We start from the raw sequence: 17,696 nt of genomic DNA on the forward strand, positions 1-17,696 counted from the left end.
GCACTATTTTTAGCGCTGTAGCGCCTGAAAACCGCCCCAGTGTGAAAGGGGCCCAAGATTAGATGCCCAGAGCACTCCCCCACACCTTACATCATATGTCAAGAGCCCCCCACCATCAGAAGACAAGAGTCTTCCACCCTTCCTCATATTAAATGTGCTGCTGCCGGGTAGAAGCTGGTGGAGCTGGGAAGCAGGAAGTGTAGGTCTGGAAAAGGACCAGAGGAGGGCTGGAATCCGCTGCTGGAGTCGAATGAATGCCGAGACGAAGGGAGGGGAGACAAGGCGGTGCTGTAGGAGGAGTTCTGACCCCATTTCTGTCTTAACTGTAGAGACAGGAGGATGGCAGAGACGAACCTCTCTACAGCTGCATGGGGAAGTGCACGATCTGTAGGAGTTCTGTTCTACTCTCTGCTGCTGACATTGATGAGGTGTCCCGCAGATGCAGGAGAGGTGTAAGGGACACATGGAATGGCATGTAGGTAAGAATCTTGTAGATTTTATATTATATACTTATCATGTAGGTCATGGGTGCTCAACCTGTGGCCCTCCAGCTGCTGAAAAACTACAAGTCCCATGAGGCATTGCAAGCCACTGACATAGGCTGAGGCGTGATGGGACTTGTAGTTCCCCAACAGCTGGAGGGCCACAGGTTGAGCAGCCATGATATAAGTATAATGCCACATACACATGAGCAGTTTTCCCGTCGGAATAAACTCTGAAGTACTTTCCGACGGAGTTCCGCTGAAACTGTCTTGCATACACACGATCACACCAAAGTCCAATCGTTAAGAATGCAGTGACATACAACACGTATGACAGGACTAGAAAAATGGAAGTTCAATAGCCAATAGCCTCCGTCTCGTACTTGCTTCAGAGCATGCGTCGTTTTTGGTCTGTCGGAACAGCATACAGAAGAGCGGTTTTCCCCGATAGGAATTGGTTCTGTCAGAAATATTTAAAACATGTTCTATTTCTAGGTCCAGCAGAATTTATAAAAAAAAAAAAAAAAAAAAGTCATGAGGCATACACGTGATTGGAAAATACGCTTCCGTCTGACTTTTTCTGTGGGACATTCCGCTCATGTGTACACGGCATAAGACACGTAGATAATTTTTTAACATTTTATTTATTTATTTATTTTTTTTTTTTACACACACATTTTTTAAATAGCAAAATGCACCGTCTTCTGTGCAGGAAGTATTTTTTTGTTTAGTATACCAAATTTTCTATGCTACAAGTCAGCTGAATGACATAGTGGGGCTAGTCTAAAGCTAGCCATACGCCAGTTGAATTTTCATTTAAAGAACGTTCATTTGAAAACACTATTTGTTAGTGGGGTTAGACTGACATGTTTTCAACTACAGCGATTACGTTCAAATATTCACAGGAATCTTCATTTGAAAATCTACTAGTAGATGGCCAGCTTAATTTACAAGCAACATCATTAACATAGACCATAGGCCATGTAAGAAAAGTAGATTATGCACTGGAATGTTTGAACATTTCAAAGTGTTACAAAATGTTTCTCGTGTTCGAATGTGTTGTGTAATGAAGGAATTATAGTCACACAGTCACACTAATGACCTATACATAAAGCTTGTCACCATTTCACAATCAGGAAATCATGTATGATACCGATATAACCCAGGTGTCTCCAAATTATCCACATGGCAAGAATACAGTGCCAGTGCAGGACCCACCACTCCTAATGTGGCACAATCTAATGCATTTTTTCCTCTCCTCTGGGTGAGGTTGCATCAAAAAACGTAGGGATTTTCTGCTGAGCGATTAGACGCACGTTATTTGTACTGAAATCCTTTTAAAAACACAATAAGCAGAATTTGTTAAAACAAAAATAAAAAAACAAAAAAAAAAACAAAGGGAATCTCTGATTCTCTTATGGGAAGACAACACGTCACACATGAGCAGGAGGTAACTGTCTACTACAATATACATAAGGAAATTCAGACATGCACCATACATGTACATCGGATAAAGGGTATATTTATGTGATCCTGGGATCAGCTCATTATATGTTATTATACTGACCATGCCCAGTTTACAGTAGATTTCATGTGAATGTTTCCTCAGTTTGCGCCATATAAACGGTTGTGATAGAACTGACATCTGCATGATGAAGGCTACTGAAAACAGCAACAATGGATATTCTTTCACCATTTGTGCAATTTTTACACATGATGAATGAGGATATATTATATAGTTGCATAGTAGGGGAGGTTGAGAAAAGACAAGTCCAACCCATGTGTGTGATTATATGTCAGTATTATGTCAGTATGCCCCCCCCCCACTGAGATCACCACCTATGGAAGGGAATTCCACATCCTTGCCACTCTTACAGTAAAGAACCCTCTATGTAGTTTAGGGTTAAACCTCTTTTCTTCAAATTTTAGTGAGTGGCCACGAGTTTCTTTAAACTCCCTTCTGCAAAAACATTGTATCCCTATTGTGAGGTCACCAGTATGGTATTTGTATAATGAAATCATATCCCCTTCTCCAGAGAGAATAAGTTCAGTGCTCGCAACCTTTCCTCATAAATAATATCTTCCAGACCCTTTATTAGCTTTGTTGCCCTTCTTTGTACTCGCTCCATTTCAAGTACATCCTTCCTGAGGAGTCTGCTACCCAGAACTGGACAGCATACTCTAGGTGTGGCCAGACCAGAGTCTTGTAGAGCGGGAGAATTATCATTTTATCTCTGGAGTTGATCCCCTTTTTAATGCATGCCAATATTCTGTTTGCTTTGTTAGCAGCAGCTTGGCATTGCATATCACTGTTGAGCCTATCATCTACTAGGACCCCCAGGTCCTTATCCATTCTAGATTCCCCCAGAGGTTCTCCCACCAGTGTATAGATTGCATTCATATTTTTGCCACCCAAATGCATTATTTTACATTTTTCCACCCCATTCATTTGTTCAGATCTTTTTGCAAGGTTTCCACGTCCTGCAGAGAAGTTATTGCCCTGCTTAGCATCGTCCTCTAATACAGAGATTGAACCGTTTACTCCATCCAAGTCATTTATGAATAAATTAAATAGGATTGGTCCCAGCACAGAACCCTGGGGGACCCCACTACCCTCTGAACTCGCCCTTGTAGCCAGTTTTCAATCCATGTACCCTATGGTCCATGCCAACGGACCTTATTTTGTACAGTAAATGTTGATGGGGAACTGTGTCAGATGCTTTTGCAAAATCCAGATACACCACGTCTATAGGCCTTCCTTTATCTAGTTGGCAACTCACCTCTTCATAGAAGGTTAATAGAATGGTTTGGCAAGAATTATTCTCCATGAATCCATGCTGATTACTGCTAATAGGCTAACTGGTCTGTAATTCCCAGGGATGTATTTTGGGCCCTTTTTAAATATTGGTGCTACATTGGATTTTCTCCAATCAGCTGGTACCGTTCCAGTAAGTAGACTATCAGTAAAAATTAGGAATACGTGTTATTCTATATTCCAGGAAACCTACCGTAAGCATGTTTAAGAAACTACTTTATCTCTCTTACCAATATGTACTTTGATTTGCAGTTCGCTCCTTCTCATATTTGCCAATCTGCTCAAAGATATATCTGGGGGAAATGCAGCCCAAAGCAAGCCTGTAAAACAGTAATATTGATAATCACAATTTATTACCCTGAATTGCCGTAAAAGGCAGAATATAGCTTTTTCTCCATAAAAAATGAAAAATGTTAATCTTTATCACATTGAATGGTCAGGAACAAACATGCTGTCTTATGCTACAAAGCTGTAGCTGAGACATGCTTTGCAGGGTAAAGTGTGGATAATGGCCTTTTGGCTTTTATTTAAAGCAGATCTTCACCCGCTTACCCTACATTTTTTTTCTTTTTTTTTAACCCCAGCTTACCAGGTTGCAGATTCAGCAAAGTTCAGATACACGCCCACCCAGAGGATCTAGCATTGTCCTACCGAGATCCCCTTCTCTTCTGCCACCGATCGGGTCCTGTGCTGCCAAGTTCTTGTGTGACGCCATCAGGAAGCTGCTGGATCTTCTGGGCTTAGCCAACGTGCCCTTCTGATTATGTGCCACTAGGTCGCCCCCCCCCAAGGTTTATTAGAATTACATATCTCACAGTGAGCACGGTGCACGTCATTCGCCTAAGCAAGTTACGTAGATGGGGGCAAAGACCAAAAGGGTTTTTTTTTTTTTTTTTTATGAAAAAGGTTTACAAGCATATTTTAGAAAAAAGAAGAAGAGGGGGTGAAGAAAAAGGAAGTTTGTGTTGAGGGTGAATATCCGCTTTAATCCCTTCTTTGTTCCCAAAATATCAGCTGAGAGAACTGCTAAATCTGTACAGGAATTTACCCGGGCCCACAGCTCACTGCAGTTTAAAAAAGCAAAAGTTCAGAGTTCAGGTTACAGATTCATTAGGAGGTCAGCCGAGCTCATCTCTATTCAGATATAAAATCGGAGGTCTTTAAAAAAAGGCTAGTATCTCCAAAAACTTGGCATGACCTACCAACACAACATAACCATGGAAGTCTAGTGTTCTTGGTGATGGGAGTGTGGTAGGGCAACCAAACGACATTAAACGTTAATTATACGTTCTGTTTAAACACTTATTTCCATTCTGTTTCCATGCAGCGGTTTGGGGCACAGGACCTTTCTGAGGGCTTAGGAGGGTCATGAGCCCTCCTGCGCACCCTTGTGGGGTTTACCAATAGGTGTAGTACTCTCCTTATGCTGTTTGATGTTGATGTGGACTTCTTTGGATATGTCTATTGCACCTGATCTGGATTTGTAATTTGTATACCCGTTTAACTCTGTAATTGGGTGCCCGCGGGTTTTGAGCTCACACCCTTTACCATATTTTTCACATATGCTTATCTCATTTTACCTTTTTTGTTTTTGGTGGATATTGAAACTGAAAAAAAGATTTTGCAAAAAGATTTTTTTAAATAACCACCACACAGTGAAGCAAAACCCCCCAATTTTTTTTTGCACATACCACGGAGCAAATTTGGTTGAATAATCCATTCCTATTAGTCCATTTCGTGTATCTTTATAGGAAGCTACAAGATTCTGCAAAAAAGGTAGAAGTCAATTTAGAAATGTAGGGCTCCCTTTAAAGGGCAAACCATATGTATCTGCATTTAAAAGACACATTTCAAAGTACATAAAGAATCATTATCTGCAATGTACTGTCATGATAATAATAAGAAAACTGGTAATTCCTAATACGGTCATTAATAAAGCCAATACTAGAAAACTAGTAGCTGACCAAACATGGACTGATCTGGCTTTATAAACCAATGGCAAGTTCATCTGTCGCCCACCAGATTTGTCTGAACACTTCTACATCTCTGGAGATTGCTAGGAGAGAAAATAAATTCAGGTAAGATCATAGTGATCATTCCATCCACGCTTAATCATTATGCCTTGTTAATTTTTCATAGGAGGGTTGATGGGTGAAATACCATCATTTTAACCAGCTTAGGTCTGTTGATATTAATACTTGTATTTTTCAGGACACACTAAGGCCGCGTACACACGGGCGGACTGTTCGCCCAACTTTGTCCGCTGAACAGTGTTTGGGTGGACAGTCCGCTCGTGTGTGGGCTTTCAGCGGACAGTTTCAGCGGACAGTTTGACGGACAAGGTTTTTCGGAATTTCCGAAAAATTGTCCGCTGAAACCTTGTTTCAGCGAACAGTCCGCTCGTGTGTAGGCTTGTTCGTCAAACAAAGTTGCGCGCATGCTCAGAAAGGATTTTCACGCCGAAAGTTATAATGCAGTGTATAGGACGTCGTATTTTTCGTCCCGTCGTACGTGCCGTTCACGTCATCGCGCACGGTTTCAGCAAACTGTTCGTCCGTCGTGTGTGGCCATGTCCGTCCATGCTAAGTTTGAGCGGACTGTTTGCCGAAACTGTTTGACGGACAAAGTTGGGCGAACAGTCCCCGCGTGTGTACGCGGCCTAAAGAGAACAGCCCCCGTCACACTGCAGTATTCTTCCTGAAGGTCTTAAAAACCAGCAGCACCTCAACAAGTACAACAGTATATTATGGATTATTGACTTGAAGATGGTAATGTGCTGTAGCACAGACCATAGCAGAAGTGTCACTTTCTCTGTAGGCTGGCATAGCTAACAAAGCAAGGATTACCCATAAGGTTTAGAACCATTTTAAAGTGTAAGTTCACCTTTTCAGAAAAAAATGAAAGGCGAGCTAACATCCTACACATCTCCACCCCGTCCCTGCTCTATTTACCTCTGTGGGCGATGAGCTGTCAGTGCCCACACAGCCAATTTAGCAGTCCAGGGATCTGAAATCCCCAATCTTAATCCCCTTCTTTCTGTAGGGCTTCCGAGATGGATCAGAATGGATTCTAAAATATGTTCAGCGTCAGCATTAAACCTCTTTCACCAGTCAAAATCACTTTGAAAAAATGAAATGGTGAACTAACCCTTTAAAAGCATATCTAAACCCAAGAACAAAAATGTATTAGATTGAAGCTTACCAGTCCTTATAGGTAGTGGCAGCATTATTTTTTTTCTTCAGGCCTTTTTTTTTTTTTTTGCGTTTTTCACCTGCTGATTCTGCCATTGAAAAATAAGGTTACATCCCTGGTGGGTACATAGCGGTTCTGTGGCATAGAACCGCCATATCAGACAGGTCATGAAGCCTAGTTGACTCTTACAGAGTTAAAAGGGTTACTAAACCCTAGTTTATTTTTAATAACAAACATATCATACTTACCTCACTGTGCAGTTCATTTGCACAGAGTGGCCGCGATCCTCATCTTCTGGTGTCCCCCAACTGCACTCGCAGCTCTTCTCCACATCGGGAAACCACCTAGGAGAAGCTCTTTCCTTGGGAGTCCCCGTACGGGCAAGCTCCCGAATCCAGCCTTGACGTCCATAGACACAGAATGCCAGACTCAGGCCCACTCCCCACATCATTGGATTTGATTGAAAGCAGTGGGAGCCAATGGCTGAGCTGCTATCAATCTATCCAATCAAAAGCTGAGACAACAGGCAGAGAGGGTGAGCATGTCTCCGGTGTGGGAACGAATGGGCTCAAGTGAGTAAAACGGGGGAGCTGGTCAGTGACATAAGGTTTTTCACCTTAATGCATAGGATGCATTAAGGTGAAAAAGCACAAAGGTTTACAAACCCTTTAAACTCCTCAAGGTTTCACTCTCCTCCCTTGTAATCAAGCGCTTACAAATCCTGAGGCATATGCTTTTATATGTGTGAAAGAGTATTCAATTTTAATGCGTTGATCTTATATGGGGTATGTGAGGAAATCTACAAGGAGGTTCTTTTGTATCCAGACTTCTGCTTTAAAGTATAACTAAAGCCAAAACTTGATCTGCTTAGATTTAGATGGAATGTAGAAGGATTAAAACACCTATTGGGTCCTGTTAGGGAGATTCACACTCTCTATTTGTCCTGTTTATCATTATCATTGAAAGTGAATGTAAAACAAAAAGAAAATCCCAAATCATGGGTTGTCCTCAGAAAAGTCGATAGAGGGAAAATCTTCCAATGGGGACATCAGTTCTGTTGACATGGGGAACCCCAAGGGATTCTCTGAATTCGCAGGGATTTCCTCTCACTTCCTGTTTTGGTGCTAGGGCAGGAAGTGAAGAGAGATTTCACCAATGTCCCACAAATGTAAAAAAAAAAAAAAAATCTGGACAGGGGTTATAACCCTTCCTTTACTCAATCCAAAATGAAAAAAAAAAAAGGTTTTACCTACAGTTCTACTTCAAGCTAGGCCTCAAGCTTAGAAGAACCCATAATACTAAATAATCACATAAAATGTATAGATGTCAGTGGAGGCAATAGTCCTTACCGTATCCCAGAAATAATAATCCAATCTCTGTAAGGCCTGGGATTCACCTCCGCTGCAAGGAAATGCTGTTCTTGGATCGCTTAAAGGATCTATGAGGAGACATTAATAAAAAGCAATGCAATGATATATTTATTGAGTTATCATGACCAAAATGAAATTCGGTACTTGATGAATACTGGTGTGAAAGCAGCTGTATATATTATTCTAGAGTCCAGTGCCAAGATCCCTTGCAATCACTATCATCCAGAACCTGGCACTTAGATTCATTCTGCTGTAATCTCTAATGGTGTAAATGCAGTTTAGTAGGGACGACTAGTTTATTTGTCCAAATGTCAAAGGAAGGGAGTAGTGCCTGACTGGAATGCCAGAAAGATAAGTTTAAAGGGCTTTAAATGTCCGTTTAATGTGGTCCTTCTATAAGAAAGCATTATACAAATCTCTAGTAGACCGCTTACATTGGTTTGTACATATAAAAACAATAAACTAATAGGCATTAATATTTGAATGACATTAGTGACAGTAAACACATGGTACAGTGTTCTCACCTTGCTGTCCAAAATCTTCTAGTGTTGGGATGGAACCCTCCTCCAGGCCTGCTGGTAAAGATTTCAATTGCTCAGGCATCTGAAGGGTGGGCCGCACTTTGCATTGCGTTTCCACAGCTTTTCTGAACTGGGTGTAGACATCAGGTAAACTGTAAAGACAGGAAGATATGATACCTAAAGCAGAATGCAACTGAATCTGAGCACCACAACCGGAAAATGCTATTTAATTCATTTTTAAATTCAAACATACTCCTCCATCCATCCATGTCTTCATGCTTTATTTTGTTGAGAAATCACTTTGAAAAACACCCCCTAGCACTTCTAGCCACAGCCATATTGAGTTAGCCCCCATTCACCACGGTTCGGCTTTGAAATCACGCTACTTCAGCGCAATTTGAAAGCCACACACCAGTGGGATTTACACTGCCGATTTCATTGTGGCTTGCGACTTAATTTAACAGAAGTCTATAGTCGCAGCGAAATCTGTAAAAAGTAGTGCAGGAACCTTTTTAAATAATCGTTATGACATGAGTTGCGGTGATATGAATGGTTCCATTGCTGGCATGCGATTTAGAAATATCAAAGCGAATGACAAGTCGCACCACTGCGAGCAGGAGCTAAGGGCAGATAATTCATGTACCATTTACTGCCTGGAATTCATCTGCCCTAACTGTGATGGTGACCTAGAAAACCTGACACATGTGCAGTACAATATACACAAGCTGCCAGTACACATTCACAAGGTCAGGAATGCAAACAGGGCTTGGTTAGCTGAGAAAGCCTCCATCTTCCCTCCTCCTGAGGGAAAAAAATAAAAATAAATAAAACATGCCCATGAAGACTCCTGGGATGCATGACATCATTTTGGCCCAGGCCAGAAACCAGGAAATACTGAAAAAAATAAAAATAAAAAGAAAAGTTTAACACATCATTGGTGTCAGTGGGAGGAATGGTGCCCCATCATTGGTGCCAGTGGGAGGAATGGTGTCCCATCATTGGTGCCAGTGGGAGGAATGGTGCTCCATCATTGATGTCAGTGGAAGGAATGGTGCCCCATCATTGGTGTCAGTGGGAGGATAAGTGCCCCACCATTGGTATTAGTGGGAGAAATAGGGCTCATTGGTGTGAGATAGGACTCATTGGTGTGAGTAGGAGGAATGGTGCCTAAGGCTAGCAGCATAAAGGATGACAAGTAAAAAGTTGATTGAGTCCAGGTTCACACTGACAACGGGAATGAAATCGTGCAAATTTAGCTGAACTCATACAACTTCATACCCACTTGTCAGTCTAAATTCGGGGGCAATTTCAGAGACATCTGTGCAGGTTCCTGCACAGATGTCTATTGAAATCGCACTCCGAAGTTGCCTAAAGTAGTACAGAAACTATTTTTGGGAATTGGTACGATGCTGCAAAGTCGGCATTGCACCAATTCGGATGGTGCCATTGCTGGCAATAGCCGTCGATTAGGCATGCGATTTAACTTATCAAATCTCTGCAATGTGAACCTAGGCTGAGAGAGTCAAGTTCTGCTTTTAGACATTTTACATACAGGTTTAAAGCCCAACTGAAGGTACATAAATAGATATGCTGTAGAGAGGCATTGTACTTACAATTGAAATTGTGCAGCGTAACGTATGACTGTCCAGTCTATTAGTCAACATATTTAAAACCAGTGAACTCAGTGTTCAATAACAAATCTAGTCTGTTACACAATCTAATTTTGATCTGCAATACATGCCTGTGCTGTGCTAAATAGTGCGCTGTTACTTAGATCTGCCAGCATAGGGCACTGAGGTGTGTGGGCTGGAAATCACATTTAAACTGCGTGAAAAAAATATTTTAACCCCTTACTGCAGCCACCTCCTGGCCCTTTAAATAATAGCTCTAAAAACCAGAAGGCAAAGGCAGGCTTTCAGATCATGTGACCGCCGAGATTGGCAGTCACATCATCAGAAAGCCTCCGGTCGCAAGTATGCATCGGTAGCTTTCTGGTACCCATTTGTTACTGTGCTGGGAGCGCGGTAGAGTGTTTACCTAGGACTGCATACATGAGGCCGCTCTGCATTAAAGCCCACCTGTCGAGAGGTCACATATATGTGCCAGGTCGGTCAGAAGTGGTTAAGGCAGTTCAAAGAAGCAAAAAACAGTTGTAATTCATACCATGCAAGTGTACAAGACTAAAAAAGGTTCCTAACTATAAGAGGATGTGCACACCTATGCAACCATGTTTTTTTTTTCCACCAAACAATTTCAGGTTATTTTTATTTAAATTGCACAGATTATAGGTCACATTAAAAAGAGGAAAAAATTCTGAACCGATTTATCTTGGTCTGATTTTTTATTTTTTTTTGAAAATATTTTTTATTGAGTTTTAGACAGACAAACAAACATTCAACAAAGAACAGTGACATGCCACAGTATTATGGTTAGACCCACGCAGGGGCCATCAAGCGATTCCAACAGAATAATCGACACCTGTAGCACATCCACAACAACAACAACTAACTTAGTGCTAGGTTGGCTCCCACTCCATATAACAACTTAGGACCAAATTCTGCAGTCGGGCCGCAAGGGGCACCAGAATAAGTGAACTAGGCTCATAGTATTGGCTACACTAAATAACATAAGACAGTGAAGTGGAGCAATACCAGGGACCCACCCCAACCACACTCCCATCTTCCCTCAGGATGGGATCCCGGACATGTTAATCTGTAGTCACTGTGGAGGCATCAGCCAGCCACTTAGACCACACTTTCATGTATTTTTTGGGGCAACCCCTGTTATGATATGTTTCCTTATAATGTGGCAAGACTTTATTGACATGGGATTTCCACAGTTGTAATGACGGCGGGGCCTGCTTTTTCCAGCATAAGGTGATCATTTTCCTGGCATAAAAGAGTAGAAGTCCTATCAGGGTTCTGTCTGCTATCCTGGGGGCCACCCCCTCCACCAATCCCAGAAGGCATATCCGCGGGGTCTGGGCTACATCTATTCCCACCACTTCATGAATTATGGATAGTACCTGTGACCAGTAACGCTGAATTACTGGGCAGGACCAGAAGATGTGTATAAAGTCACCCGGATCCCCAGTGCATCTCCAGCATTCCGAGGAAAGGGAGGTTCTCATTTTATGTAATCTATACGGGGTAATATATGCCCGGTGTAGAATTTTGTATTGTATGAGACGGTCTCGAAGAGAGACCAGGATGGTGAAGGGAAAGTCCCACATGTCCTCCCAGTCCTCGGAATCCAGGTCCGGTATGTCTTGAGTCCATCTCTGTCGGAGCTTTGACAGATCTGGAAAAGAGACCCTAATAAGGTGCGCATAGAGGACCGAAGTCGGCTTCCTAGTACATTCAGATCTAGTAACCTTTTCCAGGGCGGATTGCACAATTTGCGTGGTATTGGGTACCACTTGGGCCTTGAAAGCATGGGATAGCTGCATATAGCGGAATAGATGCGAGGGGGGTACATTATTGCGAGATGCCAGGTGATTAAAGGGGTGTATAGTCGTACCTGACGTGAGGTCAGATATGAGTTTTATGCCACATCTGGCCCAAATTTTGGGGTCTGGTAGTGAGTAGAGGTGAGGTAAGGTAGGATTATTCCACAGGGGGGTGTGTGGGGAGATTGCAGTCCCCGGAAACCCCTCCAGTCCCAGTCCCGCCCGCCAGGCCCTTAGAATTTTAGTCTGATTTTTTTACATCTGAAAAACCTGGATTTTTATTTATTTTTTTTTTTTAGAGGTGTGTAGACTTTATATCCACTATACATTCTACAAGACAACTGCCACTTTGCATAATGGTATATGGCTTATATGGGATCCTGCAATCCTTGTAGCCCGCTAAACCAATGACAGTTCTTTGGGGGCAGAAGCAACTGTTAGTCAAGTATTCTGTGAAGCGGGTCTTTAGAAGTCCACAAGTAGCAACAAGCACATACTGTACTGTAATTCCCAAAAGGATGGATGAAAAGGCAAAGCAGATGAAAGATCATCTTCAAATGGTGAAATTACTTTCTTACAACAGAGACCTGTACCTGGAGATGTGCCGGAATGGAAGATCATCACGGTGGTACAATGTGGACCCCCAGGTTGATTGGACTTTTACCCCATGACGAGTACAGACTTGCTTTATGGACTTTTCAACATCAAGCTCTTCCTTTGTTGCCTGAAGAAACAGATGGCAAGTGCAGACAATTAAAATTCTTTGCAGACAGGGTAACCTGAAAACTATGGCAGAATAAATTTAATGCAGTGGTCTTTTATGGTGTATTCCTGCATAACTTGTTTTGTGTAACCCTCTTACTTTGCCTACAGATGTATCCAATGAGCCCTTCAGCCAGATAGTTTAAATATGAAGCTCTTCCAGTACTTACTTGAATGAAGAGTGTCGCGAGTGCTGATGGCTGCTCTGCTCCTTATAATCTTCAGTCCTCTACCCCCTCTGGATATTTCCGTAGCTATGGTTTTTCGGATTAATACGATCAGCTCCACCTGTCACAAGCATTGATCGATAATGTTGTCTATGCCTGCCCCATTCATAGAAGCTGTACTATCAGTTCCCAGAACGTAAAGCACTCTATGAATGGAGGACAGACAGATGAATGACAGGTCCTCCTTCATTTTTAGGAGTGCTTTTCATGGCGGGAACTGATAATACTGCTTTTATGAAAGGAGCACGGGGGCAGGAAGGGCGGGCATAGTCTGTACTTTTGACAAGTGCCTGCGATAGGTGGAGCAGCTTTTATTACACCCCACAGCACCAGAAGATCCCAGCTGGGGGGGTATTTAGAAGGGAAAAGAACAGAAGATTTCAAGGAACAGAGCAGCCATTAGCACACTCATCATTTATGTAGGTACGGTCACTGGATCTGATGTAAAAAAAGAAATAAATCAGTAAACTTTACTTTTACATAGAATATATCATACAAGTCTGCTGGTAGTTTATTAACAATGCATACTTCTTCTTGGAAAGCAACAGCAGTCACTGGACCCAACTGCTTGATTAGATCTTCAATGACATCTTCTGGGTGACCTCTTTTCAATAGCAGATTGCTGCGTGAATAAACAGAAAATATATAAAAGTGGAAAATTCATGTAGAATAAGTAAGAGTTGCAAGTAGAGTATAGGCTGGCCACAAAACATTTAGAACCCAGCTGTCACTTTTCTGTATCTTAAAGATGGTGTCCATCACATAGTTACATTGGTCCAGGTTGGACCAATAATAGCTATTGTCAGGGGTTAGCTCAGGGGGTGGGGAGGGGGGAATCGCCTTCCCAGGGAAAAAGGGTAAGGTAGTCCAAATGGCAGGTTACTTAAAATCTGACTTGTAGCCAGTTTTATTTAAAAGGTTGCATTAAAATAACACAACAAAAACAGAAAATAAATCCTTGTCATCCAGGTACTAACTGAACGTTGCAGGTTCCCAACACAGCAGGTGAAGGGCTTCTCCCGGTCACCTACAAAACAAAGGTAATGCAAACTTTTTCTCTTAGGCCGCGTACACACGCGCGGACTGTTGGCCCAACTTTGTCCGTCCAACAGTTTGAGCGAACAGTCCGCTCAAACTTAGCATGGACGGACATGGCCACACACGACGGACGAACAGTTTGCTGAAACCGTGCGCGATGACGTGAACGGCACGTACGACGGGACGAAAAATACGACGTCCTATACACTGCAATGCAACCTTCCGACGTGGAAATCCTTTCTGAGCATGCGCGAGACTTAGTTGGCCGAACAAGCCTACACACGAGCGAACAGTCCGCTGAAACCTTGTTTCAGCGGACAGTTTTTCGGAATTTCCATAAGACCTTGTTCGGCCAACTGTCCGCTGAAACTGTCCGCTGAAGCCCCACACACGAGCGGACTGTCCGCCCAAACACTGTTCAGCGGACAAGGTTGGGCCAACAGTCCGCGCGTGTGTACGCGGCCTTACAAAGCACATTTCACATAAGCAGCTCTCTTTCAGGTTTTTGGCTTCCCGAGTCCCAGGCCAAGAGCAGTTCTTTGCTCCAGTCCTGCTTTATTTATACCACCTGTTGGCAGACACAACTGGACCGCAAAATCTGGTCCAGAACCAACCCTGCCAAGTTGGCTGGTAAAACCTGGACCGAATGCCACCTTAGTTCTCAGCAAATGAACTCATGAGAGGTGAAACATAACGTCCATTGATCACCTCGCCTTTCCTAATGTCATACTATACATATATCGTAACTGGCCAATGTTCCCGGAAGCTGCATAATGTTCTCCGATTGGAAAGCGTAATTTCACCACCCTACCTCATCCAATCACGGAATGCTTTGCATCCATTCAGAAAAGCATTCTCTAAATGGCACCCATGTCCAGCAGTCAACCTCCTGTGTGCACAAAGCATCAGACTGGCTGCTCAGCACAGGACCCGGAAGCTAGTGGAGATCACTGGAGTAGCAGTGTCTACTTTACTAATTGCCAGCTTCCAGGGGCATCAGCCAGATATGGTATATAGATAGATATATTGCTCCATCTTGGACCTATATAACTATGTAAAAATATACCATATCTGGAATTCATTTTTATGCAGCCATATACTAACAGATTCCTCCATCCACGCTATACAACACAGATGGATGAATTTCTCGCTGTGCCTTACCCAGTCCCACCAGCTGTCAAAATACTCTAAGCCCTTGTACAAATGGTCAGACATTCCGACAACAAATTTAGTCCGATCATTCGTAACATGACGACGTTATTTCGTTACGACGGGACTACGTTCAGGCTAGTAGCCAATAGCTTTGGTCTAGGAATTTGATCTGAGTATGCGTGGCACTTTGTCCGATCGGAATTCTCTACAAACGATCGGACAAAGTCCGATCAGATCATGTTGTCGGAAAATTTTATAGCTCAGCTCTAACACTATGTCGGTCGGATATTCCAATGGAAACAGTCCGATGGAGCCCACACACGGTTGGATTATCCGACAATATGGTCCGATCGGACATTTTCCGTCGAAATGTCCAACCGTGTGTACAAGGGCTACCAGTGTATGCATCTGACTGGATGCACCTTCTTTTCAGATGACAAATTTTCCACTTGGCTCCTACAATTTCTCATTTGAAGGATATCAGGCAACAGACAGGGCCACCCACTCAGTGAATTTTGTCTTTTTTCAAGAAGCGGGTGAAATTTGTGTGGCTACTTTCAGACAATGGACACCGATCCCTATTTTTTTTGTCTGTCAGATAAGAACTGAAGCCAATTAAAAAGCCAGCAAATAAAAAGAAAGTTACCATACCTTCCTCTTTTCTTCAGAGTGTTCCGTAAATCCTTAACACACTCTAACAGAAATTTCAAACGAAGAGGTCCGGTCTTTGGAAAATTGTAGTGATGTGTCCCAAGGTAGTGTCTCGGGTCAAAGCAATATAAAGGGACGATATGATCAGCATTTCTGTGTGCCCACAACAGTACCTACAGCACAAAAAGAAGTTACATAGAGCTTATACCCACCGATCCATCAAAAGTGCAGTCACTATTGTACATTATTCGCAAAAGTAAATGTTGTACACATTCCTTATGAAGGTCCTATAAATTCTGATCTGAAATTGCTTTCATTGAAGATGTAGGCATGTATATACAGTACATTAAAGAGGAAGTAAACCCTTCCAAACAACTTGGACCTATAGGTAAGCCTAGATTAAGGCTTACCTGTAGGTCCAAGCAATATCTCCTAAACCTATATGGTTTAGGAGATATTTGCCCGAAAATGGGCACCGCTGTCTACGGCGCATGCGCCGTAGACAGCGGCGCGCATGCGCACTAAATGCGGCAAATCCAAGAATGGATTTGCCAAATTTGTCGACTCCCGTGCGCATGCGCGGGAGTGACGTCATCGCGGCTTCGCCGTATGACAGCGGCGGAGCTGCGAGGCGCGACTCCCGTGCGCATGCGCGGGAGTGACGTCATCGCGGTTGCGCCGCTGTGATTCGTCGGAGCTGCGAGACGCCACAAGCAACATGGATGCGGCGGACTACAGGGATCAGCGGCGACTTCGCTGGCTCCTGTGTCAGGTAAGTGACACATAATGAGCTACTATGCGATGCATAGTAGTCCATTATGCTTTACCTTTGCAGGGAAAAAAAGAGGAAGTAAACCCATCAGGGTTTACTTCCTCTTTAATCCCCCCTCTGTATTGTAAAATATTCTATAAAAACTATTGAACAAGAACAAAAACAAGAAAGCAGTTACACTGCACCCCTGTTCTTCATTTGCAATACATATAAGCCCACGTACACACGGTTGGAGATTTTGCCAACCAAATCCGTCGGATTGTGTCCGAAACTGTTGCATACACACGGTCGGGCCAAGTTGTCTGATTAAGCGGTTGCCAAGAACGTGGTGACGTAATTTCGTTACGATGGGACTACATTCAGGCTAGTAGCCAATAGCTTTGATGTAGGAATTTGATGTGAGCATGCGTGGCACTTGGTCCGATCAAAATTCGCTACACATGATCGGATTAGGTCCGACCGGCCCAGTTGGTCGAGAAATATTTCCAACATGTTGGAAAATTGGGTCGGACGGAGATTCGGAAGGAATCAGTCCGATGCATACCACACACAGTCGGATTATCTGACGACACGGCCCGATAAGACGCATTCCGACGGATTCTCCGACCGTGTGTACGCGGCATAAGAGGCGCTAGCAAAAAGTTTCAAGACTAGTTCATTAACACCCCACTAGATGGCAGCACAAGGCTGCATGCACAGTCACAGGGAGCACCGACCTTCATAATTCATCGTTTCAAAAGACATCGTTCTGTGTACATCGGGAGATGGGCATCTGGTGCTACTCTGACCACATGTGTTACCACGTCTGCCATTTCATCATGGACAAAGGTAGAACAAAGAGCAAATGTGAAATTCTGCATGAAGTGCAGTGTGGGGGAGATTATATAGTACGGGGGATTATATAGTACAGTGTGGGGGGGGATTATATAGTACAGTGTGGGGGGGGGATTATATAGTACAGTGTGGGGGGGGGGATTATATAGTACAGTGTGGGGGGGTTTATATAGTACAGGGGAATTATATAGTGCAGTGTGGGGGGAATTATATAGTGCAGTGTGGGGGGGAATTATATAGTACAGTGTGAGGGAGATTATATAGTACAGGGGGGGGGGGGGGAATTATACAGTGCAGTGTGGGGGAAATTATATACTACGGGGGGATTATATAGTACAGTGGGGGGGGAATTATACAGTGCAGTATGGGGGAGATTATATAATACGGGGGGGATTATACAGTACAGTGGGGGGGATTATACAGTGCAGTGTG

General features: G+C 43.2%; 1 protein-coding gene across 1 annotated transcript in view; it reads right to left on the minus strand.

Annotated features, from left to right (window-relative positions):
• LOC143996260 (cryptochrome DASH) overlaps positions 1-17,696 on the minus strand; it is a 63,584-nt gene that overhangs the window by 43,300 nt on the left and 2,588 nt on the right. The window contains exons 2-8 of the mRNA XM_077491226.1: positions 15,659-15,831; positions 13,346-13,439; positions 12,422-12,552; positions 8,384-8,532; positions 7,839-7,927; positions 4,989-5,062; positions 3,528-3,617 (exon numbers count right to left, since the gene is read on the minus strand). Of these exons, the coding sequence (XP_077347352.1) occupies positions 3,528-3,617; positions 4,989-5,062; positions 7,839-7,927; positions 8,384-8,532; positions 12,422-12,552; positions 13,346-13,439; positions 15,659-15,831 (800 nt within the window). The remainder of the gene's footprint in view (positions 1-3,527; positions 3,618-4,988; positions 5,063-7,838; positions 7,928-8,383; positions 8,533-12,421; positions 12,553-13,345; positions 13,440-15,658; positions 15,832-17,696) is intronic.

This window comes from Lithobates pipiens, unplaced genomic scaffold, assembly GCF_037356315.1.
Source record: "Lithobates pipiens isolate NorthernLeopardFrog02 unplaced genomic scaffold, aLitPip1_a1.2 Scaffold_19, whole genome shotgun sequence".
Classification (NCBI taxonomy): Eukaryota; Metazoa; Chordata; class Amphibia; order Anura; family Ranidae; genus Lithobates; species Lithobates pipiens.